The 26,011-nt window shown below is 44.8% G+C and overlaps 2 protein-coding genes across 2 annotated transcripts in view; one reads left to right on the plus strand and one right to left on the minus strand.

Annotated features, from left to right (window-relative positions):
- Positions 1-5,914: 5,914 nt before the first annotated feature.
- Positions 5,915-14,399, plus strand: LOC119387647 (sugar transporter SWEET1). Its single transcript, XM_037655109.2, has 6 exons — positions 5,915-6,152; positions 6,370-6,447; positions 6,540-6,663; positions 11,167-11,328; positions 11,404-11,523; positions 14,248-14,399. The coding sequence occupies exons 1-6, from the start codon at positions 6,073-6,075 to the stop codon at positions 14,326-14,328; spliced, it is 645 nt and encodes a 214-aa protein (XP_037511037.1). The 5' UTR covers positions 5,915-6,072; the 3' UTR covers positions 14,329-14,399.
- A 24-nt stretch (positions 14,400-14,423) lies between these two features.
- Positions 14,424-26,011, minus strand: part of LOC119386078 (uncharacterized) — a 34,723-nt gene continuing 23,135 nt past the window's right edge. The window contains exons 5-7 of the mRNA XM_037653426.2: positions 25,586-25,668; positions 22,976-23,126; positions 14,424-15,003 (exon numbers count right to left, since the gene is read on the minus strand). Coding sequence (XP_037509354.1) covers positions 14,876-15,003; positions 22,976-23,126; positions 25,586-25,668 — 362 coding nt within the window. The 3' untranslated portion in view covers positions 14,424-14,875. The remainder of the gene's footprint in view (positions 15,004-22,975; positions 23,127-25,585; positions 25,669-26,011) is intronic.

The following is a 26,011-nucleotide window of genomic DNA, read 5'->3' on the forward strand; positions in this document are numbered from 1 at the left end:
CAGAACTGTTGTAGCAAATACATATAAAATGAATATGACAAATCCTCTTTTTTTTTAAGGGATAGCTATACTTCAAGCATGCAAATCAATAATGAAGCAGTTCCAACTTAAGCTTGTACAGTCAAGGCCATAACTTTTTACAGTCATGTCAAACATAATCATCTAAGAATTATAAGGAAGAAATGCCGGTTCCGAATACACTCTTCGCTAGGCGTGCATGCAGAAGAATGCATCATTTTTTATGTACAGAGTCGCACAAAAATTGATCCATGCCTCAGCGCTCATCTTAAATACGCAATGTTGCTAAGACAAGTGGCGCAGTATGCGCGTGGACACTAAAATAACGCTTACTCATACTCCTGCTAACTTACAATTCTCTGAAGAAAAGAACAACTTTCCCAGTTACAAGTGCCGGGTACGGTTACCATAGAGCAGGATATTAAGGGCTCACTCGAACCACGAAATCTTCTTTTACTGTCAGGTCACTATAAGGCTAGACATGCTCTTCACATGTTCGGTTAATTTTGCACGTTGGCACTACGTTTGCGAAATCTTTGAAAGAAAAGTAGGCTCAATTTCGACCTTTGTATCCTCTATAATAGTTTGTCAAGTTGCAGCAAAGATTACCGAGAACACAAGTGCTCACTGCAGCAGGGAATTGCGCATTTTGGTACATTACAGTGAAGGATGATCAATAGCGCAGACGAAACGAGAGCTGAAAGCGTTATTCTCACGCTCTGGCGCTATTTATTATTCTTCACAAGAACGAATTAAATGCAACATGTACTCTTATACACCTATACTAAAACTATATATTATACTATATACTCGCATATCCTGCGCGTAGAAAACAAGTTATTCACCCACTGTGATCGTAATCAACTCGAATGATTTGAGAAATAGACGAAAAGAGTAAACTTTTAATTTAACCAAAGTAGCAGGCCTCGTAGCAGACTTCGGTAGCCGAAGTCAATGACACTGTCCTGCTGCGAGTCCTTCCCTCCGGGAGGTTCGTTGCAGCGACAGACCAGACCAACGTTATCAGGTAGCGCCTGCACAAAACCAACATCTTTCTTGGAAAATCGCAACGATTTTTCTTGAGCACGTGACCTGTGTTAAATGAATGTCTGATCGCGGCTACAGCCCTCCTCGGTCGAAGTCTTCGAGCCGATTAATTCCTGGCTATCGGCACACTGACGCTTATGCTTCCGCAGGACTTGCACGCCATGCACTTGGGACAACGGTAGTTCTGCCCTGACGATGTTGTCGCCACCGACTTGGACGAGCGACGAGAGCAGATGCGCTTCTTGCTCATCGTCACCTCCACCTGCGACGAAGCGTCCGTGCCCTGTAGCTGCTTCTCGGCTCTCTTGCGGCGGACAAACTCCTCCAAGCAGTCGAGGCACGGTTCGGGCGACTTCGAATGCCTGCGGCACTCAGACCGTCCTCCCTCTTCCGAACCGCTACGGCCACCGATCTCGAACTTGACTTTCAACTCCGTTTCTTCAGAGCTCGAGGACTCTGGCTCGGGCGCCGGCTCCGGCTCGGTCTCGGGTTCGCTCTCGTACCAGCTCTGCTTCTGGACAACTTCGATGATGGGAGGGGAGAGCGGTCGCGACTGGGACCTAGACGGCGGACGACGACTTGGGCTTGGGGCTCTTGGGCGGCATCGAAGCCGGAAGGGATTTGCGCCTCGGAGGCATCGACGAGGATGGCGGACGCGACGGCGGCGGAGTGCTTACCTGCTCAAGCACAATGCTAGCGCCCTGCGGGAGGACGCGCAGAACTTGCGATCCGCTCGGGAGCCCCGGCGCCTTGCCCATCGGCGCGTTGGTCTCTTCCAGGGAGATGCTCACGCTCATTTCGCGCTGCTCTTCGTCCTCTTCGGGCGACGGCGGAGAGGGGGGCGGCGCCTGCTGCACGATCTTGTAGACGGCCTTGCGCGACATCTGATTCCTGCTATTGGGTCGCCTGCTCTCGGTGACTGGTGGCTCTTCTTCATCGCGAGGCGCTGCCGTCAGGAAGATGATCGTCTCCGAGTTGTGCGCAGAACGACTCATTGCTGCGTCGAGAATCGAAGCCTTGCGAGCGAGGCGACGTCCCCAGGAATTTTCCGAGACTAGGTGCAGGCGAGCTTGTCGACGAGGGACCGACGCCTCAGCGTGCCGTAGTCGCAGGTCCTGATAGCAAGGCCCCGAGGTCACCGCCTCCAGTCGCGCTGCCTGCGCTCGGCCGACGCCGGTGAATGCAGCCTGCGACTGTTCCCTGACCGTTCGAAATCGTGGCCACGCGGGCGCGTGTCGCGGTGCAGAATGGAAGCAAAAGAAAAAGCGAGCCGCGACCCACAATAATTCAAAAAAATTCACACCATATCTACGGGTGAATGATGAAGAGCGTGGGCGAAGCTCCTAAAGCAATCATGGTTACACCGTGAAATCTTCAGTGGTTCCGCCCAGCAGTAATCAAAGCGATAGCCCAGTACATGATGAGAGACGTGACAAACACTGTATATATTTATACAAGAAATTTTATTAATCGTAAGTGGTAGCTAGACGTGGCTTCCGTTCCCCCTTCATTATAACGGCTTTATGGTCGGTGAAGTGATGGATCGGTGATGGGTCGTGGATGTTTGCAAAGACGAAGTAGTGGGCAGTTTGCAAAGGATCGGTGATGGGTCGTAGTGGGATGTTTGCAAAGACGAAGGAGTGGGCAGTTTGCAAAGGTGGTTACGCCGGACAACGGAAACGTGACAAGGTTCGCCCCTAAGAGGATCTCTATAACTAGTCTACCTCTATATTACCTGTGAAATCTTCATAGTAAATCGCAGGGTGTCGGAACGAAATGTTTTTCGTTTCGGTTTAGTTTCGTTGCACCGCAAAAAGTTTCGTTCCGTTTCTGTTCCGGAGCGAAAAAATAATGTTCCGTAACGGTTCGTAACGGTTTTTTTGTATGCAAAAAATTGAAGTTAAGCTAATCATAAAAAACATTTGATTTGTGATGTAATAACTTGCCCTCCTCTTAAGAAGGTAGGACAGGGGTAAAACACGTTCTTCCCACGTTCTTCGGAGGAGCGGAAGTAACTGTACCACGAATTCCTATTTCCTACCAACTAGCACAAACCAGTATACCCTTCAAAGTCATAGTGTCTATTTTCTCAAAAGCCAATTACGATCTTTATTAGAGGGCTCAATGCTTTGTATCAAGAGAGTGAGCACGACCTCAGAAGCAGCACGTCATTCAGTGCACTCTCTGATGTGCGAGACCGCTGTTCTGATAAAAAAAATCGCCAGGCCTGCGCCGAACGCGCAGCACTGTCACAGCGAAAGCTGGACGAGCGGCCTTTCTGGATCCCGTCGTAGACTCTCTTGGAGCATCTAATACATGTACTTCAAAATTGGATAGCGCGAAATCGACCTGGACTATGAAGGAACACAGAAGCACAGGACACACGCCTGTCCTGTGCTTCTGCGTTCCTTCGTAGTCCTGGTCGACTTCGCGCTATCCAATTTTGAAGATTAGGAACCAACTAGCCCAGCAACGTATTCTATTAATACAAGTACATATGCAAGGTACCACTACGCCATAAATCACCGTAATTTTTCTGTAGTCGCGAAGCAGCCACTATTCCATTTTTCATCATTCTTTGGAGAATCATGGTACCCGCTACACATTTGTAAGGCATTACATGCACTTTGTGTTGTGGCTGATGGCGATGAAGAATTTTGGCAGAGCCCTTTGTTACGGGTTGGAAGCATTCAACGACCGAATCGTTGCGCAATGCGCATTGTGTGACGCCAGGTTGTCATTTTACTCTTCTGCTGCGCTATATTACATATGTTAGCAAGATTCCTTGACCGACATGACGCCTGTATAAAGCATTTTTGCGAATGAGTTACAAGCACCAGAGTGGCACTGTGGTAGAATAGTCGACTGCCACGCAGAGCGCGCGTTAAAATCCCATCCAACCCTAGAAATTTGTTTCTCATTTCATTTTAAATGCGGAGCATTTCTTCGCGAACCCGAGGCAGTTTGAGCGTTTCTATCTATCTAGCCGCCTGTACGTGTGGCTGCTCTCGATCGGGATCGCATCCTTGTCTTAAGGTGTAGACCAAAATTGGCATGGGAGGGTAAGAGGGTTTGGTGAATATGACTGTCTGGTCACGACATGAATAACGTGAAAATCCTGTCGCGTACGTCGTCAAACCCTTTCCTCCAGACACGTGTTGCCCGTATACGACAGGCCACGGTAAGCGGGTATGCACCGCAGGTGATTGACACTTTGTATCTTCCCAAGAACAGCGAGAACAGACATTGATAATTTAAATCTGCCCCGTACATTGACCCTTCTAGTCACCTAAGAGGGGGGCGCAAAATCTGCCCCATACATTGACTTAGTAGGGTGGTGGGGCGCTGCGATGAATCTTCGCCTCCCTTCATGGGGAACCCTGCGCACGCCTATGCACAGGTATGCAGTGTCTTCCTTGTCGCAAAGGTTATTTACGTGTGTCAGGTGCTAAACTGCTCGTACGATAAAGATCAGGCTGCGCATAGAGTATTGCCACTTTCGTGTGGGGGTATCAATGGGAACCAACGCGCAGGGATAATTTAATTGTTTCTTCCTTCAGTATCTGCTGGGATAATGCATTTGTTTGTACACTGACTTATGCCTCGGTTTGTAGTAGTCGAGTTGCTTATAAGCGTACCGTTCCCGTAATCAGCGAAGAAAGATTAAAAATACTGCTTTATTGTTAAATTCGAGGCTCTGACTTACTAATGTTTGAAGTTTGAAAAACAGCGCGTATACGAAAACGTGCTCTATTTTCGGAAAAAGACGTAATTCCATTCCCATTCCATTCCGTGCAAAAGGCGCTTAGTTCAATCCCCATTCCATTCCTCTAAGCGTTGTTCCCCTTCCATTCCGGGGTCGCGAAAATGTGGAATGATTCCGGAGTCATTCCAATTCCGGAGTGGCAACTCCGTAACACTGACGCATATCATGTGTTAATGTGTCAAGCTGCGATTAACCCCTTCCGCCCCGTTTCTCTTGTCATTTTCTCATGTTTTCTCCTATATATTAGCTGGAATAGCGAAACTGAACTGCAGCGAGTGATAAATAGTAAATATAGAAGCAAAAACAAAAAAAAAGAAAGACAGATTTGACATGAAGAAAAGCACATATTTTAATGTCGTTTGAAAAGGAACACAATATTCTTGAGTCATTTCATTCATTTATTTATATTTTGTTTCACTCTTATAAGTTTAGGTACAGATGTCGGATTGTTGTTAGCCCAGATAGAGTTACTGTATATGCTACCTTTAGGTAGCAGAGTTGCGCATAGGTCCGACTAGCAACCACAGCTATGCGGTGAAGTCGCACTTCGTTTTTGCAAGCGACATGCCTACCGTGTCGCCGATTAACATGTCAGGCGTGTCAATGACCGGCGATAAACATCATCTGTCGATGACAAGTGTTAATTCAGTTCGCTGCCGCGGCGGCGTCAAGAGATACAAAAATTGGCCCGAGCGTCAGCTTCTCCGCAATGCATGGTTGCTAGCGGCGTTGGAAGACAGATGCGCAACTCTGCTACCTAAAGGTAGCATATACAGTAACTCTAAGCCCAGTTACACACTTTCGTAACGTACGTTCCAATCTGGCGCTTTGCGGTAAGCCTTTCAAATTTCGCGCGCATCCTTTCCGTCCGAGATATACGCGCGACTTCAATTCTAACCTTTTTCCGTTTGCGTAGAAAAGTGAAAGATACGTATCTCTGACGTACACATTCCGATTCTCAGCTTTCTTGACCTTTAACGGGTTTGAAAAACCGGTGTTCTGTCCGCGGTGCGCCATACTTCAACTGGCAACCATGAAGTAAGCGGAACTTTTTTTTTCGTTTTTTGTTTCGATCGTTGGTACGTTGGTTTCGTTCGTTGGTTCTTTCGCCGGGAGTTTCTGCTTGCCGTTCCTCCGGCTCTGACATGTTCCTTTTCGCATTCGCCTGTTGGAGATGACTTATGACTGCTGGCACAGCACATCCTCGAGAGACGTGAAAAACCAGAGCCTTTTGCTGCACCATGCATTCGACGGAAACGGCCAAAACGATCGTAGGCGACCTGGCGCTCGTCTTTACCATAGTCAACTACGCGAGCGGAGTGTGAGTGATTCTAATTTACTGGCTCATAAAAAGCCCGTGATCGCGTGCACCCGTAAAGACACCTACTGCGGGCGCACGTGTTGTCAACGCGCACTTGCGCGGCGCAACACGTGTGCCGTGTAACGATAAAACCGAGCGAGAGATGTCATCGAGTCGAATAGTTACGGCGCGAATTGCGGTAGTTGTGATCACCGAAAGTTTGCCGTTTTCGTTTCAGACAAATATGCAGAAAAGTTCGTGAAAAAGGCGGTACCCACGATCTCTCCCCGTTGCCTTTCTTGGCAGGCATGCTTGCGTAAGTGTGTGTACTTTGACGTGGCAATTATTGAAGAACGGTTCTGTTCGACAGTTCTATTTTATTTTCACTTTCTTTCGTACCTTCTTCAGCACATTCCTCTGGTTCGAGTACGGTGTTATGAAAGGAGACAGCATATTAGTGTGGGTGAACTCCATTGGTTTCCTGCTGCAGATGATGTTCCTGTGCTATTTCTACTCGTACACAAAAGTCAAAGTAAGTGGGAACTTCTACGTTCTTCCCTAACGCGTGATGTTTAGTTTGTTGTTTAAAGTTATTATTATTATTATTATTATTATTATTATTATTATTATTATTATTATTATTATTATTATTATTATTTATTAGTTGTAACCTAGGGCCTACATGCTTGCAAGATTATGTTGTGGGCCATTAACTACGTGCGGGCAGCGTCGCGTTTTCGGTTTCTTTTTCTTGTAGTCATGTTCCCTTTCTCACTCTTTTTGTTTTTTTCTCGTTATTTCGGTAGGGGGCGAAATGCGAAAAAACGCCCGTGTACTATGGTGCACGTTAAACAACCCCAAAGCGTCCCAGTTCAGGAGCCCCCATCAGTGGCATGTTGGTTTTATTTAGCACCTGGGTCATTCCAATGCCAAATCACCCAGCGTTTTTTCCGACCATCACACAATATGGCTGAAAAAATTTCCACGTTTTTCTTGAAGCTCAAAACTCGTTCTGCTCGTTTATTTCTGTTGCCAAAATTTTCTCGCCTGTTTGTGGAGAGTCTGTAGTTTTGCGCCGACTGAGCTAAAGGGCATCAAACAACAATTTTTTTCAAAGGCGTTTATAGGATGCACCTCAATAAAATGGTATTTTCCGTCAAGCTAATGAAGTGATGTAACTGTAAAAATCATGACTTATTTATGTATATCGATTCTTCGAGGGCTTTTGGCACGAGCAAATTGAATAAAGTTGCAAAGTTTGATATTTTTTTTCCAGGAACAAGGCAAACTCAAAGGGTAGAAATCAATTATATACTGGAAGCCTGTTCGACATACTACAAAATAAAAATAATTTATTCGCTCAAGGTATAGCAAATCGTCTGAAAAAAAATTGCGAATTTCACTTTTTTTGAGAAAAGCTCTGTATTCATCGTCAAAAAACTTGCCTTGGTGGTCGGACTAAAATATGCACGACTACTTCATTTGAAAGCTCTATGTATTAGCTGAACATAGACAAAGTTACAAAAGGGTATTATTTTTTAACTTGAGAAATATTTTTTTGAAATTTTGTATCTCCACCAGCTTTTCGCCTACGTAACTCAAGCGGCATGAAGCACTCGCAAAGGCAATCTTCAGCCCATGCTCACTGACCTGGGATGCAGATGTCAAACATGGTGCTGTCTATAAAGTAATGGAAAAGGAAATGGGGTTGCTTTATAGACAGCACCATGTTTGACGTCTGCATCCAAGGTCAGTGAGCATGGGCTGAAGATTGCCTTTGCGAGTGCTTCATGCCGCTTGAGTTACGTAGGCGAAAAGCTGGTGTAGATACAAAATTTCAAAAAAATATTTCTCAAGTTAAAAAAATAATACCCTTTTGTAACTTTGTCTATGTTCAGCTAATACATAGAGCTTTCAAATGAAGTATCGTGCATATTTTTAGTCCGACCACCAAGGCAAGTTTTTTGACGATGAATACAGAGCTTTTCTAAAAAAAAAGTGAAATTCGCAATTTTTTTTCAGACGATTTGCTATACCTTCAGCGAATAAATTATTTTTATTTTGTAGTATGTCGAACAGGCTTCAGTATATAATTAATTTCTACCCTTTGAGTTTGCCTTGTTCCTGGAAAAAAAATATCAACTTGGCAACTTTATTCAATTTTGCTCGTGCCAAAAGCCCTCGAAGAAACGATATACATAAATAAGTCATGATTTTTACAGTTACATCACTTCATTAGCTTGACGGAAATACCATCTTATTGAGTGCATCCTATAAACGCCCTTTGAAAAAAATTGTTGTTTGATGCCCTTTAGCTCAGTCGGCGCAAAACTACAGACTCTCACAAACAGGCGAGGAAAATTTTGGCACCAGAAATAAACGAGGCAGAACGAGTTTTGAACTTCAAGAAAAACGTGGAAATTTTTTCAGCCATATTTGTGATGGTCGGAAAAACGCTGGGTGATTTGGCATGGAATGACCCACCTGTCAGATAGAAAGCTGGTGAATACATTAAAGCTTTAAACTCCGAGAGCACTCGCGTATGCACCTGACGTTCGCGTGACAGTATGACGTTCCTAGTGCGAACAATCTCTTCAGTGCAACTCGACCAAAAATAAACTTTAAACTTGCTGTTTAGTTTGAGTGAGAGATGTTCCAGACCTTTGGAATGCTATCCTGGCATTTCATTATCTCTTGCATCGTAACACGCGCTTGTTCTCGTGCATATGCTCATGTAAAACCACGGAAGACACCTAAACTGATGCTGTCTACCTTACATCCCACTGAACAAATATCCATCACATAAGCTTGCCCGGCATGAACACGTATTTACGCGGAAGTGTGACAAAAATGTTGAATGAACATAAAAAAGTACGATGCCATTACTTTGCTCCATAAAAGTGTACTCTCCATGCCAGAGCTATAAAACGGAGAAGCGAACATGTTCCGATATACAGCGTGTCAAATTATGTGCATTAAAACCTAGAATCAACTCTGCTGTAGAATCTAGAATCAGCTCTGCTGTAATCTGAGATAAAAAGAACACACTAGACAGCTTTTTTTTCTGCTACCACTGGTGTGTACAAATTATGCTCTAATTGTGTTGCAACATTTAAAATTCTTTAGACAGAACGTCTTGAATTTCAGTATTAGATGTCTTCGGTCTTAGCACTTCCACAACAAAAAGCAAATGCCTTCACACATTAACCTATATATAACAGTACAGGAAAAAGTAAAGCCTTCACATATTAACCCGAAATGTGCTGGAAATTATGTGTCCTTCCTGCCGTTTCTGTCAATGTTGCTACATCAGTTCCTGTACACCCTACATTTTAGGCAGTGCAATGACAAAACATAGAAGAGATGACAAGCATTACCAAATATGAGTGTAATCCATTCTCCAACTAGTCCATCCAAACTAGTCTACATTATTGTTCTCATGCCGTTTGTATTCCTATTTATTTTTGGTTCAGAACCCTTAAGCAGTATTGTTAGTTCCCAGGAGATATTTATGCATATGGAGTATGCCACCCTATGTTAAAATAATATCCAGTCTTCCTAAGACCTGTATATAAAAGGGGCTTTCAAGGAACAACATTGCAGTATGAATGATGTTGCATTAAAAAATATCTTCCCTAGGGGATTACTTTGTGGCAGTCATAGGGTGTGTTCAAAATCTTTCGATTTAGCTTCCCCACACATTGTTACAGTCGTCACTCTAGAATAAGTGAGAAAGCAGGAATGCATGACCTGGTGCCATTATATTCTTTAATAATTGTAACAATACAGGAATTTAGCTAATCAAGAGCTCACTTTCCCAAAATCCTTGCAGAAAGTAAACAGACAAGCAATAAATGAGGGAATATGCATGTAAAAGAATATAAAATGAAAACGTTTCACAACTTATGGCTTGGACATGAAGCTGCAAATGTACTCATATACAGGGTGTCTCAGGTACTGTTTATGACGTTGAATACCTATTAAAAGCTCGGTTATCACACCTTGAGCTAATAAAAAATATGAATTATTCAAGGTGGCTAGCACATTGACTTACTAGGATGTACTGTGTTGAAATCAATGAAAAAGTTATCTAGTGAATTTTGGTTATTTAGTGCATTATGCTGCTGCTCTATTTTTCATGCAGATAATGGCCGACCCTTGGAGCGATCGAGCTCAAGGACTACAATTATGTCAGCATTTGCAGGCAGTCTATAAAGATGTTGTAGCATAAAAAGAAACCACATTATTCAGTAGGTGCGGTATCCTTACTTGCTATGGCAGCTCTGTGGCTACGATGTTCTGCCGCTAAGCGTGAAGTTGCAGTTTTGATGCCCAACCGCAGCAGCCACACTTTGATGCATGCGAAGTGCACAAAAACTAGTGTACTTACTTTTCTTTAGTTCACGCTCAGGAACCTTAGGTAATTCAAAATTAATTTGGCGTGTATGTTCTAGAAGGCCTCGTAGAAGCCTGAGATCAGAATCGCTAAGCAGCAAAAGTTAAAAATGTTTAACGTGTGCTCACAAGTTCTTCATTGTGCTGATTTGCTGCAACACTTCCTTGCTCTTGGCATAGCAAAAGAAAACTGCCCAGTAGTGCACCAAAGAGTATCTCTATATTGGGTCTACTTGCAGCTTTTAGTTGGCTGCTCGGATCGGTTAGTGTTCTCATCTAAACATGTACAATATTGCACTACCTTTTCCTGAACTAGGCAGTTTTCGTGAAGCTGTGCATTTGTCGTCATTGGGAACTATACCAATGTTTCTCAGCCAACAGCACGAGCAGTCAGAAAGAGCCAACTGCACTAATGTTTAGAACCTCTATTTCACTGCAGCCTTCGGAACAATATCGTCAGTTCTTCTGTGGCTTTTCAAATGTGTGTGTGTTGCCAATCTGCTTTGACTTCTTCTACAGCCATTTTCAATCAATGATTGCAATTTTCAGGCACTCTTCCAGCTGCGACTAGTTAGGCTCATCAGTGCAGTCTATCATAATCGAGATTGTTCTTTCTTTTTTGTACACCCGTACCTGACAGGGCACCTTGAACTGGAAGATTCTTGTCCTCCTCCTTATGCTGGCTGGAGTCTATTATGAGGTCACTTATTTCATCACAGACAAAGATGTCGCATTGTCTATTGTGGGGATGATGGGCTGTATAGCGGCGTTTTTGTTCTTTGCATCACCCCTGTCTAGCCTGGTGAGTATATTTTGACAGGTTATTTGTTGCTTAGCGTTTCGACTACTTTTCTGAAACATTCTTTTGACATTGCAGCTTCATGTGGTCCGGACGCAAAGTGTTGAAACTCTCCCATTCCCACTGATCCTGTCCGCATTTGTTGTGTCGAGCTTGTGGACACTGTATGGCTTCATTTGTGCGGATGCATTCATTTATGTGAGTAGCATTTGTCAGTTTTCTCTTGGCACTTCATGTAGATGAGCTGTTGCTCCGTTATGGTCTATAATGTGGACCTGCACATTCTTTGATGAAAGCAGCTTTTCTGACATTTTAAGTTCAGCGGGTTGCAGCTAATACAGTCGAACCCACTTATAACAATATATGGGTTATTTACAATAAGAAGCTGCTGCACCGTCAACTTTTGTGCGTTTTCTATCGTGAAATAACCCACTTACAACAATGCTCACATGCCGCATTATCGGCCATAAGAATGAATTCTGGCTGTTGGGTGTCCGTGCTGAAAGGTAATGGAATGCAATCCTTGAAATGAAATAAGAAAACGAGAAATTCAAGCTGCTGAACCCTTCGCCCACAATCCCTGTCTACCGCGCACTCGTACCAGTACGACCCATTTTCGTAGCCTTTTTGGTATTATTGTCAGACATGCGCCCCTTCAGATTCACAGTATGCTTCACCACATAGTGTTTTCACATTGTGGCAAAGCTGACTTTTGAAATCCACTACGGTTTGGGAGTGATGGTGGCTTCTACTAAAGGGACACTAAAGGCAAATAAAAATTATGTCAGAGTGAAAGGTCATTGTTTGAGAATGTCTAAAGTGTCAATATTATCAATAGCAGTGCTGTGGCAATCGAGAAATCAAGGTAAATGTAGGACACTACTATATGCGCCACCAGTGCGACGTTTTGGAACGAGCCCGATGACTTCAAGAGTCCCGAGTACAAATTATCACTCGTATTCAAGCTACTTATGACAAAAAAAGAACATTCTGAGCATTCCAAGACGTAATAAAATGCTGTTTGTGTGTTTGTTTGATTCATGAAAAAAGAACTTGACGTTACAGTGGAGAACGGCGCGGGTTGTGCAAAAGTTCTGTTTTCTCAGGGCTGCACTCCGCTTGCACGGTCGCGTCTCAGTTGTAGTTTCGTTATTGCATACTGCTGCGTGTGCCTCGCACACTCATGAAAGTTGCTTTAACAGAAACTTTGACAAAATGCCATGTCCATGTGATGTGTAATGTGCCCTTCAGAGCAGAAACCACAGTGTCAGCTGCCGGGCAGTAAATGCGGGCAATGTTGGGCAAGGCAAATGCTACGTCAGTGGTGCGATCTTGTACGCGTTCCAAAATAAGCACGGAGGCGTGGCATTACATCCAGCTGCACGCGATTGGTCAATGCAGGACCGTGACGTCTGTCGCGGTTCACATTGGCCATTCGCGTGCGGCTGGATGTAACGCCACGCCTACGTGCTCATTTGCAATGCGTACGAGATCGCACCGCAGAAGGCCTTTTCAGGCACACGATTGGAAGTGCGCTAACACTGTGCGGACCACTAAAACATGATTTTCATTCAAAATAAGCATTTCCTTGGCACGAAACAAGCACTATAAGGTTTCTGCAACACTATTTCAACAATCAACGTCGACTTAACATTTGCCTTTAGTGTCCCTTTAATGCACTTTCAGACATGCAATTTGAATAAAAAGTTGAGACTTCGAAGAGTTTCAGCTTCCGAAACTTCAGACAATTATCATACATTGGCTCTGTGGGGCTTGTGGCGGTCCCATGAAAGCTTCAGAGCTTTCAAGCATGTTCAAAAAATCGGCAGCTTTGTCATCCTTATCACAGATGTCTGTTGGCATATACCATCTGATATTATAGTTTTCTCACAACAGCCATCTGTCCCCCTCTTTTGCTTTTTTTTCGTGCAACCCATTTATAGCAATTATAACAATGAAATTTTCGTGGCATTTGAGTATTGTTATAAGTGGGTTATAAGTGCTATAAAGCACATTAGTTTCACACACAGGTGCATTTAGCAAGTTTCTGGTCTGAGCCACTGATAACAGCTTTAAAGCATTGCAAACTCATGATTTAAGTTCGTTTTTCTAGTTGGTGTTTTTTTCTTTTATAGGATGCCAAATACCCAAGTTACTACTTTCTTAAGAAAGGATTATAGCTTCTGTGAAATGGTGTCATTAAATTCGTTATCTAGTATATGTTAAAGGTTTAGAGGTCGCTTCTAAGAGGTGTGGCCTCAAAATAGGACCTTCTTGTGTAACAATGATGGGCCAACGGCAAGTTTTCACTTGGAGGCCTTCTATAACTGTTATTGTAATAAATAGCTATGAGGGAGTACGATGTCACAGCCAGCCTTGACAAGCCAGCCTTTTTTGACGACGTCCACTCTCTCTCGTATGCATCTACCTGCGCATGAATGGCCGTGGGAATTCTGGCATTATAATATACACCTTTGGTACTTTTCTTTTTCTTCTTTCTTTCTCTGCATCGCCCTAGCTATGGAGCCAATGGCAACGTTAAACAAAATGGCTGCCAGTTTCGTGTTGGGAACATGCTGCACCTTTCTCCAACTAAAGGAAGGCTTTTCATAGATTGGCGATTAATGCTGTTGCAATCCTGTTAATTTGCATCACACAGCTACACCAAAGCCAAGATCTCAGGCGGAAAGGAAATGTATAGCAAAAATGTGCCGCAGAGAGGTGGTATAAAGGCTGTACACATTTGGTCACACTGACCGTGCAGTCGCAGGCAATAGCTGCTGTCAAATTCTAACTTGTTCTGGCACCATTTGACGCTGGACTATGAGAGCAGAGAATGTCTGTTCTCCGAGAGGAACCTCCAGGCACACTACAGCACGCCTTTGCCGCAGTCACTAATGATTTCATTTTTTCATCTTGCAGACACCAAACATCATGGGTGCCCTGATTACAGCTTGTCAGCTGGCCCTCTTTGTGATCTACCCTGCAGCAAAGCAGTATTGAAAGAATGCAAGACAAGAGGCCACTAAAGAAGAGCACAAATATCACAAATATATTTTTTATTTACAATATTATAGAGTGTTCGTGTTCCATTTGCTTCACTGCTGTACTTTACAAAATGTGCACTAAGCTTTAAAATGCGAGTTGCAAACCAAATGCACCCCTACCTCAGAGATGTTGTTCAGATAACATAAAATGACAGAAGGAACTGGCTCTCAAATAAAGTGTCCTTGTAGCACGTGATGTAAAAAAATTTTGTGTAAGTAGCAGAAATTGACTTTTTTCGCCTACATAAATCTAAATATTTAGGTAAGGTATGTTTCTGAAAATGCGCATAATTTCTCAGAATAGCTGCTGAAAGCTTTTGCACAAAAATATATATAAAAAATTATCAGGGCTTCACTCAACGCACGAGCAACTGCCCGAAAGCGGAAAACATCACAAGAGAGTTGCATTAGTTCTGACATAATTTATGTAGGTTGTTATTAATGTGACCTCTGGAGACGCATTTTTGTTCTGTACAAAAAGAAAAAAAATCTGACCATGCAGCTTATTTTGTCGTGCTACAAAATGACCCATCATTGATGGACCGCGATTTCCTTGGTGGTGTCGGGGGCACTACGTCCATAACTTCATCAGCACCATCGCTGTCGTCCCAGTCCCAATTGTCGTCTTTCCCTGTGAAGAAAACAATATTTAATGCTAGGGTTTACTTGTCTGGCTGAAGCCAAGTCATTTTGGTCCTCATAAATGTGCAGTTCCGACAGTACATAGTCGTGCGAGACAAACAAGTTTGCAATATCTACATTTTAAGACCATCAGTGCTGCAAATGGCAAGATTACAATGTGACTGAAACAAATGCCATATCTTCTCGCGTATAGCCAGCACGAGAGGAAGAAAATTTGGAACTAAGGTCAATGTGTGGGATATGCAAGAATTTCAGTGTACAAGTTGGCTTCGGGGCAATGCAAGAAGGAAGGTGACAGTGACAACAATGGCTGAAACTGGCAGTAAGTGAGAAGAGGCAGCGGCAACGGGGCTGAAACTTAGTGGAAATACACAATCTTCGAGCACAGTTAGTGGGGCCATTGCTATCAAGGTGTAAAATGAGTTTGCTAAGTTGAAATGAGCAAGTAATGCGAGAGTATTTTCTATTTAACTTTTCTGCAGGTTGTAATTGTGGATACGAGTTATATGCAGTGGTGGGTCATGTGCGACGAAATATAGTACATATGAGCTGTCCTAATAGGACCTTCGGAAGGTTTGGGCATAGCAAACAGATGAGAATGGCATGTTGGGGGTCTTCAAAGTGTCGAATGGGTGCACAGTGCCAAGTAGTTAAGCATAAAAAAGCGCATATGCACCCTTCTTGAGGGGTCTGCACATCCAGCCAAAAGGTCAAGGTACATAGCATGGATAAATGTCTTTTACATACTGCCCTCAATCTTGCCAAATATGGGATGGCATTTTGGACAATCATCCCATGTAGAATGTGCAATATCCACCGCAGGGCTCAGCACTGCTCAGCAACAAAGAGAGTTTGAACGAAATGTCAGCTAACATTGCCATTTGAAAGGCCTTGCCCACATCTAATATATATGGTTCATTTAATTCTGAAATGCATTTGATGTCAGCTTTCCAGAAATTTATCAATACTGATTTCCAGAATGACTTAAGTCTGGGCACCGATTCTGAAATACAGAGCTTTTGTTCCACAGTTATGTTTCAACACATGGTAACCACATAAGGTGCCTCACGAAAAAGACGCTTTAGACCAGACAGTCGTGTGCCGGCCAGGTCGCTAGCGGGAGGTCCATGGGCCGCTAGAGGAAGCTCCATGGGCCGCATGTATATATACCTAAGTAGTTGTTGGGGCTTTACATCCCAAACCATGATATGATTATAAGAGACACCGTACTGTAGGGATCCGGAAATGTTGACAACCTGCGGTTTTTGAACATGCACCGAAATCTAGGCACACAGGCCTCTAGCATTTCGTCTACATCGAAATGGGGTTGCCATGGCCAGGATTCGATCCTGCGACCTTCGGGTTGGCAGTCAAGCACCATAACCACTAGACCACTGTGACTGGTGGGCCGTGTGTTTGAGACCTCTGGCTTAAGCAGTACAGTTTAAAGGTCCTTTAAGAAAAAAAGAAGAAAGTGGAGACAACAGAAAACAAAAACAAAAGTGCTACGGTAGATGAAAACAAGCACAGACACTGGCAAGGGTGCTCCACTTGCTCTCGATTTGGCTACAATTCTGGCAGCGCCTGGTTGTGACCACAATTATGCTTAGCCGAACAGATCGCTGCAGTGTGTCCACCTACGACCCTTGTGGACAACATTTAGCAGTATTGACTACAGATAACTCAGGCGTTCCTTTGCAAAGAATGGCCCTTGCGCCTCAAACACCACATATCATGATCACCAATCATATGATGAAGCTGCTCCACCGAAGCTTCTGCGCACATTACTGTTGTACCAAACAGTCCAAGAATGTGTGGCACAGATTTAGGTTTTTTGTGACATCATGCATATTCTGTTAACTTTTATAAAGGCAACTATAGTCTTATACAACTTAAAAAGGCAGGAGAGGCCCCACCCAGATGACCAAAGCACAGCAGCTGATTGCCTCCACAACTTGTGTACTTGATAATGTTCTCCAACAGTGGGGTCACCGGCTGCCTGGGGGGCTTACAATGTCAGTCTAGAGCATGCCCTCGTTGGTACAGGCTTGTGTGCATGTGCATCCGCCCTTGACGTAAAAATGCCACTGCCTTCTGAAGTTGTACTAGTACTAACTTGGTGTGCATGCCACACCTCATAGCCTCGCAGCTATTGAAGTTTGTTGCCATTCTCTGAGGGAAGTGGCAGGCCATTGCAGAGGTGTTCCCCAGAGGATTTCGTGGGTATTTTGCTTCCGAGAGTTTATATATACAATATGCAAAAATCTCAAGAGAGTAAACTAAAGAATGAGATGAAGTGTTTTAACTGACAAGCTCACATGTTTGCAAGCCTCTCTCGAGATTACCATGCACTGAAGTAAATAGATCTGCCCTATGCTTTCTTTTAATAATACAGAACAGAAAACCTTGTGGGCCTACCGTATTTATTCGTGTAATGAACGCACCCTAAATTTACCACTGCGGTCAGCATTCGCTGGTTGTTTCGCTGGCAATGATGGTGCGGGTCACCAACACCTGTTCACCTAAAGTCATGTGAACTGTCAATCTGTGTAGGGGCACGCAACATAAATCGACATTAATTGAACATGGCAGACTTGAAGGATGCACGTGCACGGTCATCACGTAGTGGTGCGGTTCTTTTGTGTTCCGCAATGGGAAAGTACACGAGCTACACCACTGCATTCAAGCTGAAAGCTGTAAAATATGCACTGGAGCATGGAAACTGTGATGCAGGCAGGCATTTCATTGTTGAATCAGCACGAAAAACTTCAGGCCACTAAGAAGTCGCAACTGGCCTTCTGCAGGCCGAAGTCTGGAAAGCATCCGCAAGTGGAGGAGCAACTTGTCCAGCATATACGGAACCTCTGACAGGACGGTTGCGTGGTGTCCTTGGCCATAGTGCAGCATGAGGCACGCAGAACTGCTCATGAGCAGGGTATCCAAACAAAGAATTTTACAGCAAGTTAAGGCTGGACAATGCACTTCATGCAATACAATGGACACTCTCTCAGAAGGTGGACGACGTTGTCTCAATACTTGCCCCCTATCTGCCAAGACGAATTGTGTATGTTCATTGCTTTGTTATATGCTTTTGGCATAAAAAGAGCATTATTCTTTCAGAGACTGCTAATGTAGACCAAACTGCTTTCCGATTCGACAGGCCAAGAAACATGACTACTGAACAGAAGGGTGCACGAAGTGGGCTTATCGACACATCTGGCACTGAAAAGCAGAGATGGACTGTTATGTTGGTAGTGACAGTGGATGGGTGTGAGCTGTCACCTTTCATGATTCTCAAGCCTAAGACATTTCGAAGAGAAATTTCCCATGAGACATCAACATGATGGTGCTAGAGAAAGGCTGGATGATTACAGAGCTAACGGTGAATTAGAACGAGACAATCTGGAATCTGCGACAGGGTGGTCTCCTTTATCCGTCGACGCTTGCTTTGGACAGCTTTTGCGGGCACCTTGTAGAAAGTGTAAGCAACAAGTTCAGGGACCTGTTCGCTGCCACTGCTGCGATTCCAGGCTGCCTCACCTCAGTGCTACAGCCTTTGGAGGTGTCTTCGAACAAGCCCTTCGAGGACAACGTTCGAAGGCTGCGCACGAACTGGCTAGAGGACAGCATGAACTCACTATAGTTGGCAGAACTGAGTGGCCGTCAGGAGATATGCCATGTGGCTGGATTTCTGAAGTGTGGCAGGTGGTTGCCGCCGGCGCCAGGAAAAGCTTCAAAACAACTGGAATATCTAACGTGCCAGATTCAGGAAAAGAAGACATGTTATGGATTTCAGAAAAAGAAAACGATTCCAAACTCAGCGATGATGAGCGCATGCTCATCAAGTGACTGAATAGAGGGAAGAAAGAAAATGCATGGCATCTCTGTCAATAAATTTTTGTAAGCGTGTGCATACAGTCGGTGTTTCCTGCCCATTCATTAAAAAGGTAAGTCGGTAGCTTTCGGTTTTACTTTTCTACGGCATTTAGCATTGGTAAATATTGTGAGAGTCACCATGTCACCATGATGTACGTTTGAATTCATTGCATGAGAATGTGTGCTGGAGGTTTACCCTGCATAATAAATGCACGCTCAAACTTTGAGCTGGAGTCTAAGAAAAAAAGTGCATTCATTACACGACTAAATATGTGATTTCCTTAAAATCATGCAGTACAACACAGCCCTTGTATCAACCGCTTTAGCTTTAACCTTTCATTGGGCCTACTCATACCCATTTTACGACACTTTGTGCTATGCTAGCAGGCTCAGGAAATTACTGGGTGAGGGCTTTACAGGACACGCGAACAGTGCCCTGGCCTCAACTGGTAATGTACACTTCATAGAAACGACCAAGCAATGCACAGCACCACTGACATTTTCATGATCACTCAATGCATATGTAATCTCAAAGAATAACTTTTCACCTTCCCTTCACAGCCATACGATAATGTTGTCTATCACTATTTCTCCTCACCTGCCACTACTGCAAAGAGCCCTCAAGTTTTATTGCGATAGCAATTATATGGACAGTCTCGGCTGGTTTTTGCCGTCCCTGTCGCCGCCGTCATGCACCATATATGTATAAGTACGTATATATATATATATATATATAAAATTCCAAAGAAAAATAATTCAGAAAAATGCTTCCGAAGCGCGGAATCGAACCAGCGAACTCTCGCTCCACAGAGCGTGGCGCTAACCACTACGCCACAAAACGCAAATCCTTCAGGTAGCTAACAGCGAGTGTTATATACACACCTTTTACTACTGGCAGGACTCGGAGACGGCAGGTGCTTATAAGCGTTTCTTCATTACCAGCGAGATGGCGCGAGGAGCGCAACGGGCGCATTTAAAAGTCGTCGGCCAGCTCGCTCGCTTCTTCTAATATTTGCGCAGGGAGAACCTTGCCCTTCCGCTGTCTGCTCGCGCGGTAGTTGCTGTCGGGGGGAAGATATTTCTGCAGCGTAGCAGCGCGTCCATCACGAGCCGCTTTTCTTGCTATTGCATTCATTGCTTTGCCCTTACGGCCTAACTGTGACTTTTTTTTCTTTTTTTTTATTGCAACACATTGTCTGCACCCCTATCGGGCACTTTGTAGTAGGTAGGTAGGTACATAGGTGCCAGTTATGGAAGGGCGAAAGGGATTTTATTAGGCCAGAGGTGCAGGAACAGAACTTACTAATACTGAATTGTCAACCCTCCTGCTGCTCTTCAAGTGCTTCATATCAAAGAGCAAAAAGTTTCTTACAAACATGGATAGTGTGCCATTAACAGTCACCTCTTGCAGCAGCTCGTGCTTTCAGAGGCTATGGGGCACTGAACTATCTTTGGCATTTGCCCCAATTTCCGTAGTTCTTCCTTCATCACACCTAGTACTGTACTTACGGCCACTGCAATGACTGCTGTAGGGCTGGGCCCAAGTCAATAGCAGAACATTTCAGCCGAGCTTTATAAGATGATCGTCACGCCACTGCAGCCTCCATCACGCTATTGCCACCGCAGCTACCATCATTACATGCTCACTTCTGTAGTAAGCATGTCAGCCCACTTGGTTCCCTGTAGAACACCAAACAATGCTGGGCAGCCAACTACCTGAGAAATGCTTTGCATAACTAGAGTGTACTAGATAGGGGTAGTGGGGTGAGGGCGAGCTCTCCGGTGAGACCACTTGCATCGACGACGGGAGATGGCGCCACTGCGACTTTCACCTGGGCGCCGCAAGCGCGCTGGGCCGGCCGCCTACCAACCTATTGATGCGCCTGCGCTCTTATCCAGTCCTTGAAGTGAATCCGCGTACTTTTTAACAATTCAGTCTGCCAAAACTGCTTATTGCATTTGAAAACAAGCAGGTACATTTTATTTACAACAGGATACATCGGCAACAAGTGCACGTGAGCGAGTTGAAGGGTCATGAATTTGCACATAATTTTCATCTAAGTTGTCCAGCTCAGTTTAAGGTGCTTGGCCCTCTGACGCTTAGTGCTGTTAGCACTGTTCAGGCCTTTAACCAAAAAAGTGCAGGCGCGTAAGAACATAAAAAGAAACAACTTTGAAACTAATTTCCTCACTGTGAATTGTGGCGAAAATGTTTGAGGCCCGTGTACTCAGATTTAGGAGCACGTTAAAGAACCCCAGATGGTCGAAATTTCTGAAGCCCGCCACTACGACGTCTCTCATAATCATATCGTGGTTTTGGGACGCTAAACCCCGCATATTATTATTATTCACTGGGAAATGTGCAGCCCACGGTGTTGGAAGGAAGAAAGTTCTTGCTCACAAGGGCCACAACATTGGATATGCTGTTTGTGTGAAGCTCGCTGACACTAAAACATTCTGTGAATAGGTCCTCAAGTGTAGAGATGAAAATGTAAAGCTCCTTTGATGGATGATGGATATAGAAGACTGCCCCAGTCACACTGCTCTGTGAACCATGACGGGAGCAGATTCTCTACTGCCTCACTTAAGATTTATAAGAAGGTCCCTGCATGATGAACAGCCAAACTTCAAAACACATCTCCTGGCTACATAGCCCGCCATGTAGTAGACCAGTCGTGAGTCACTCTTTTCCACAACTAAAGGCAAGTGATGACTGCTTAAGGAGCTGGGGTTGAAACCAAGCATTTCTGTGCTTCACAACTTGCCTTGCACGAGCAGGTCATCGATTTTTTTTTGTGTGTCCTGTCGTGCTCATTAAGCAGTGAACTGACGATGTCGGGAGTTGCATTGGCACCACCAACACTTCTGGCAATGTTGTAGAATGAAAGGCAGTTCGCAGTGATCAGAAACTACTCTGGCAACGGGTGAGCTTACAGCCACTGGACTATCGAACAATACCGAAGTGGTGCTCTATGGGGTCTGTACTGAGACGCGAAGTCAATATGTACTTGAATCCAAGTGATTCTGTAAGGTATTGAAGTAATGAGAGAGTGCTGGCAATGGTGACTCTCAGTCCCGTCACCGTGGAGTCACTTAGAAATCCCGTCTTTCCAGGGCTGCAGGCTTCCCATTTGCCCAGGTAATCGAGAAAGTTAACTAGGTCTGCAGCAGTGGGGGAAGCAGGCCTTCGCGATAACGCGAAGAATATTGAACGAAGAAACAGCGCTAGAACAGCACGAAGACGAGGACACAAACACGGCGCTGACCAACAACCATATTTTATTGCGTTTGCACGTCAATATACACCGGGGAAAACACAATCAGTATAAACATCGGGGAACAAGATAGCGCTGTAACATTGCCAAATCAGCGTTTTCAAAGATACATTTCATTTTTGCGAAGTTATAGCGAAGCTGCGCTGACACAACAGTCTCCACTTATCTGGATGCAAAAAGCCTCAAAGATTTCACGTTGGCGTTGCTCTACATAAGTGCCTAGAACTTCACAATCTTTAAAAACTGGTTCGCAATCACATTTCCTACAGTGATCTACCAGATGACTGCTCACGGTCCCCGATGTGTATACTGATTGTGTTTTCCCCTGCGTATATCGACGTGCAAACGCAATAGAATATGGTTGTTAGTCAGCGCCGTGTTTGTGTCGTCTCGTCTTAAACCTGTTCTAGCGCTGTTTCTTCGTTCAAAATTCAGTATGTACCAACCAGCCCAATTCAAGACGCTAACGCGAAGAAGTTCAGCAGAACATGTCGAGGCGCGCCAAACATTCCAAATGACCGCACCCGGCATGCGCGCCGCCAGTGCCTGGTGAAAGGCACAGCAATGCCACCACGCGGCAGGTTAAAATTTCCGTACTTTGAGCTTCACTGCGCGCCATTGCCGCCAGCTCTCCCTCGCCCCACTACCCCTATCTAGTACACCCTAGCATAACATACGATTCCCAAAATGTGTGGGATGTGCATTATCCTTTTTCCTTTCATTCGATCCAAGGCATACAAATATGAAAGGCAAGCATTTGAGCTTTCACTTTTTCCACGTGGCCATTGAACTAGGATTATGTTGACTCACCATTCATTGCAACCACATCATTGCTGGCAGATGAATCCTTGTGGGAGTTGTCGGTAGTTCCTTTGCCGGCAGTAGTTTTCTGCAGCTCATTCTCCAACATCAGCATTTGTTTCTTCATGTCTGCAATGTCTTGTTCTAGCATCTTCTCCTTCTGTACAGCAGGAAAAAGGTTTGGAGGTAAAATGTTGACGAAAGATAATTGACGCACGCAGAGGGATGTTCAAGCGAATTCAGAACAAGGGAGCTTTAAATATGATAGGCTAAATTGTGTTTCAGAACTAAATAGTGAATTGTGTAACAATATTTTTTGCAAATCATGGCAGTTCAAATATATAAAAAAAAAAAAAAAACATACTGCTACCTACACGACTGCAATAAACTATGCGTGCCACTTTGCAATGAAGAATTTCTTCGTGCTGCTCAAAAGACATTTTATATATTTCAGTGATGCCAAAGTGAAGTGTGTGTTCATAATTTTTCTTTCAGGATCCCAGCATTTGTCGCGGCAGCATGCGGCCAGCATCTACCACACATCTGCTAACCAGCACTTTTTTTGCCTATTATAACACTTGCAGAGTTTTCGTACAGGATTAAATGTTACCGCCACGCTCTCCCTCTACTTCTCACCCTGACTGCAGTTAATGGGTCCGACGCCGTTTCCTATTACTTAAACACTTCCAAGGTCACACGTTCATTGCTGTCATTTACAGAAAAGTGAAACTACCTTGACACTTTACCATGAGCATAAAGGGCGTGCTTGGGGAATCGGCATTAAAATAGTACCTCGAAGTTCACTTGATTTTTTAGAAGCTACAAAGTACAGTGGAACCTCGTTAATGCGTACCTGCCGGGAACGCCGCATAACTACGCACTAAACGGTAGTACGCATTAACCACCAAGTAAAAATTTGCATCTCCTCACGTACAATATCGCCGCCAGCAAAGAAATATATACAGTGCCACAGCAAATATTGCCTAAACTACCCACTGCAAAGCCTTTTCTTTGTTTTTGCCAAAGTGGAGAAAAGATTCTGGCGCTCTCGCACGACTGTCCGGTAGTGCCGATAGCTTACGCTGGCGACGCCAAGGAGCATTTCGGAACTATTACAGGGTCCGGTATACGCAGTGACCGACATAGCGACGGAACGGACAGTGTCGGCTATATGTGTATGTGTCTGTACCGAGATCTGCTACTATCCGAAAACTGACACAGTTTCAGTGAAACGCGGTACGGCTGCGTGGAGCCGGTCATCTCCTGGCTAGTTGCGTGCAGCGCATGGCCTTCTCGGCTCACACCATCACTGCCGGGCCGCTTGCTGCACTGCACGCGCGCATTTGTCATGGGAGTGTTCTTCATACCCACTTCGCTCCAGACCACGCACAGATGCGGCGAGTAGCTTGTTCAGTTAACGTGGCAGTGACGAACTTCCTGCAAGCGATGTGCACTCTGCGATGCTCTAGTGGTGCTGGCAGCGGACGGGAGAGCGTTTGGGTGGTCGCCCAATAAAAGCGTGCAGTATGGTTACAACAGCGCTACGCTTGCTGTACGGTACGCGTGCGTTTAGCGCGATAGCGTCAATGCAAAGAGGTTTCTCGTCACCCGCGACCAGCAACGCTCAACTCAGCAACAGCGAGCTGCTTTCGTTTCTACAAAGCGGCGCAGGGGCGTAGCCAAGAGGGGGGTTGGGGGGGTTCAACCCCCCCCCCCCCGAAATTTTTCAGTTTTGCTTGCGTATAGATACACGCACACATACAAACGCACGCACGAACATACATAAAGTATGGTTGAACCCCCCCCCCCCCCCCGAAAAAAATTTCTGGCTACGCCCCTGAAGCGGCGCGTCTTGAACACGGCCCCGCACAACGAGGCGGCAGCGCGTTCAGGTTGTCGCCTATTAAAAGCGTGCAGTAGGCTCAAAATAGTGCTGTGCCGCGCGCGTGCCCGAGCAGATATCTGAAGAAACTTATGATAAGGTTGTCGGCGATAAGTCATGCTAGCGCGTTCGTCGGCGGCCGCCGCCTCACCTTTGTTCTTTCCCGGTGCTTACTCGCAAAAGCGTCGTCGCAATCGCGCGGAAGTCGGAATCAGCGATCGACCGATCTACGCACTTCTCGAAGGCGGAAAACCTTTGCCGGCACATTGGGGGGGTCGGGAAGTTCAGCGGCGCAGTAAAATTTTATGGCACAAAAAGTTATCGCGTACGCAGGGTACGCACTAACCGGTAGGCGTAGGACGAAGCACTACGGCTTAAGCGGTCAACGAATGCATTAGGCTCTATGAGACTCGGTCGGGGATTCGTCGCAACTACGTTTTAACCGTTAGTACGCTTAAAGCATGTACGTATTAACGGGGTTTGACTGTAGTCACCACACTGTCCAGCTTGACAACATTTGACCTAAAATGAGTTCGCTGTAACTAATGCATCCATTTTTTCTAGTGAACACACTTGCAGTTGTCCTGTGTGATACTGCGTAGTCTGTAATGCTTTGCGTCTGCTAGAAAAAAAGTCAGTATCAAGTAACCCAGATGAACACATGCACGAGGTGGTTGTACTAACTAGCCTGGTCCCAAAAGACAAAAGCAAAGGTAAAAGCAAGGTGCGTCTCTTACCAGTGTTCTGTCCAGGCCTTCTGAAAGTGTGCTCGATACGGTGGTGGCTAGGCTGCGTCCACAAGTATTCTCAGAGCTGTCACCTGTAGAGAATTGAGATAAAGGCGATATGCAGTGATGCTGCTGAGGGCTTCTGATTTGGAGCAATTCTTGCAGCTGCAAAATTTAATTTTGGAGCACTTTGGAGCAGGCAATTATGCATCTGGAAGCACTCTGGAGTAGCTAATTTCCCATGCCGGAGTACACTCTTCAGCGATTATTTTTGACACTAGTAAATAAACAGAATACTGGATCAATAAAATTGTACTTTATGAAATAGCACTCTAAGTACATCTACGTGGTTATCAGAAGATGTGATAGACAAACGCCCCAACGTACAACAGTGCCTGAATGCTAAAGAGTCACACTGTCCCTAATGCATTCAGG

The sequence above is a fragment of the Rhipicephalus sanguineus genome, chromosome 3 (genome assembly GCF_013339695.2).
Source record: "Rhipicephalus sanguineus isolate Rsan-2018 chromosome 3, BIME_Rsan_1.4, whole genome shotgun sequence".
Lineage (NCBI taxonomy): Eukaryota > Metazoa > Arthropoda > Arachnida > Ixodida > Ixodidae > Rhipicephalus > Rhipicephalus sanguineus.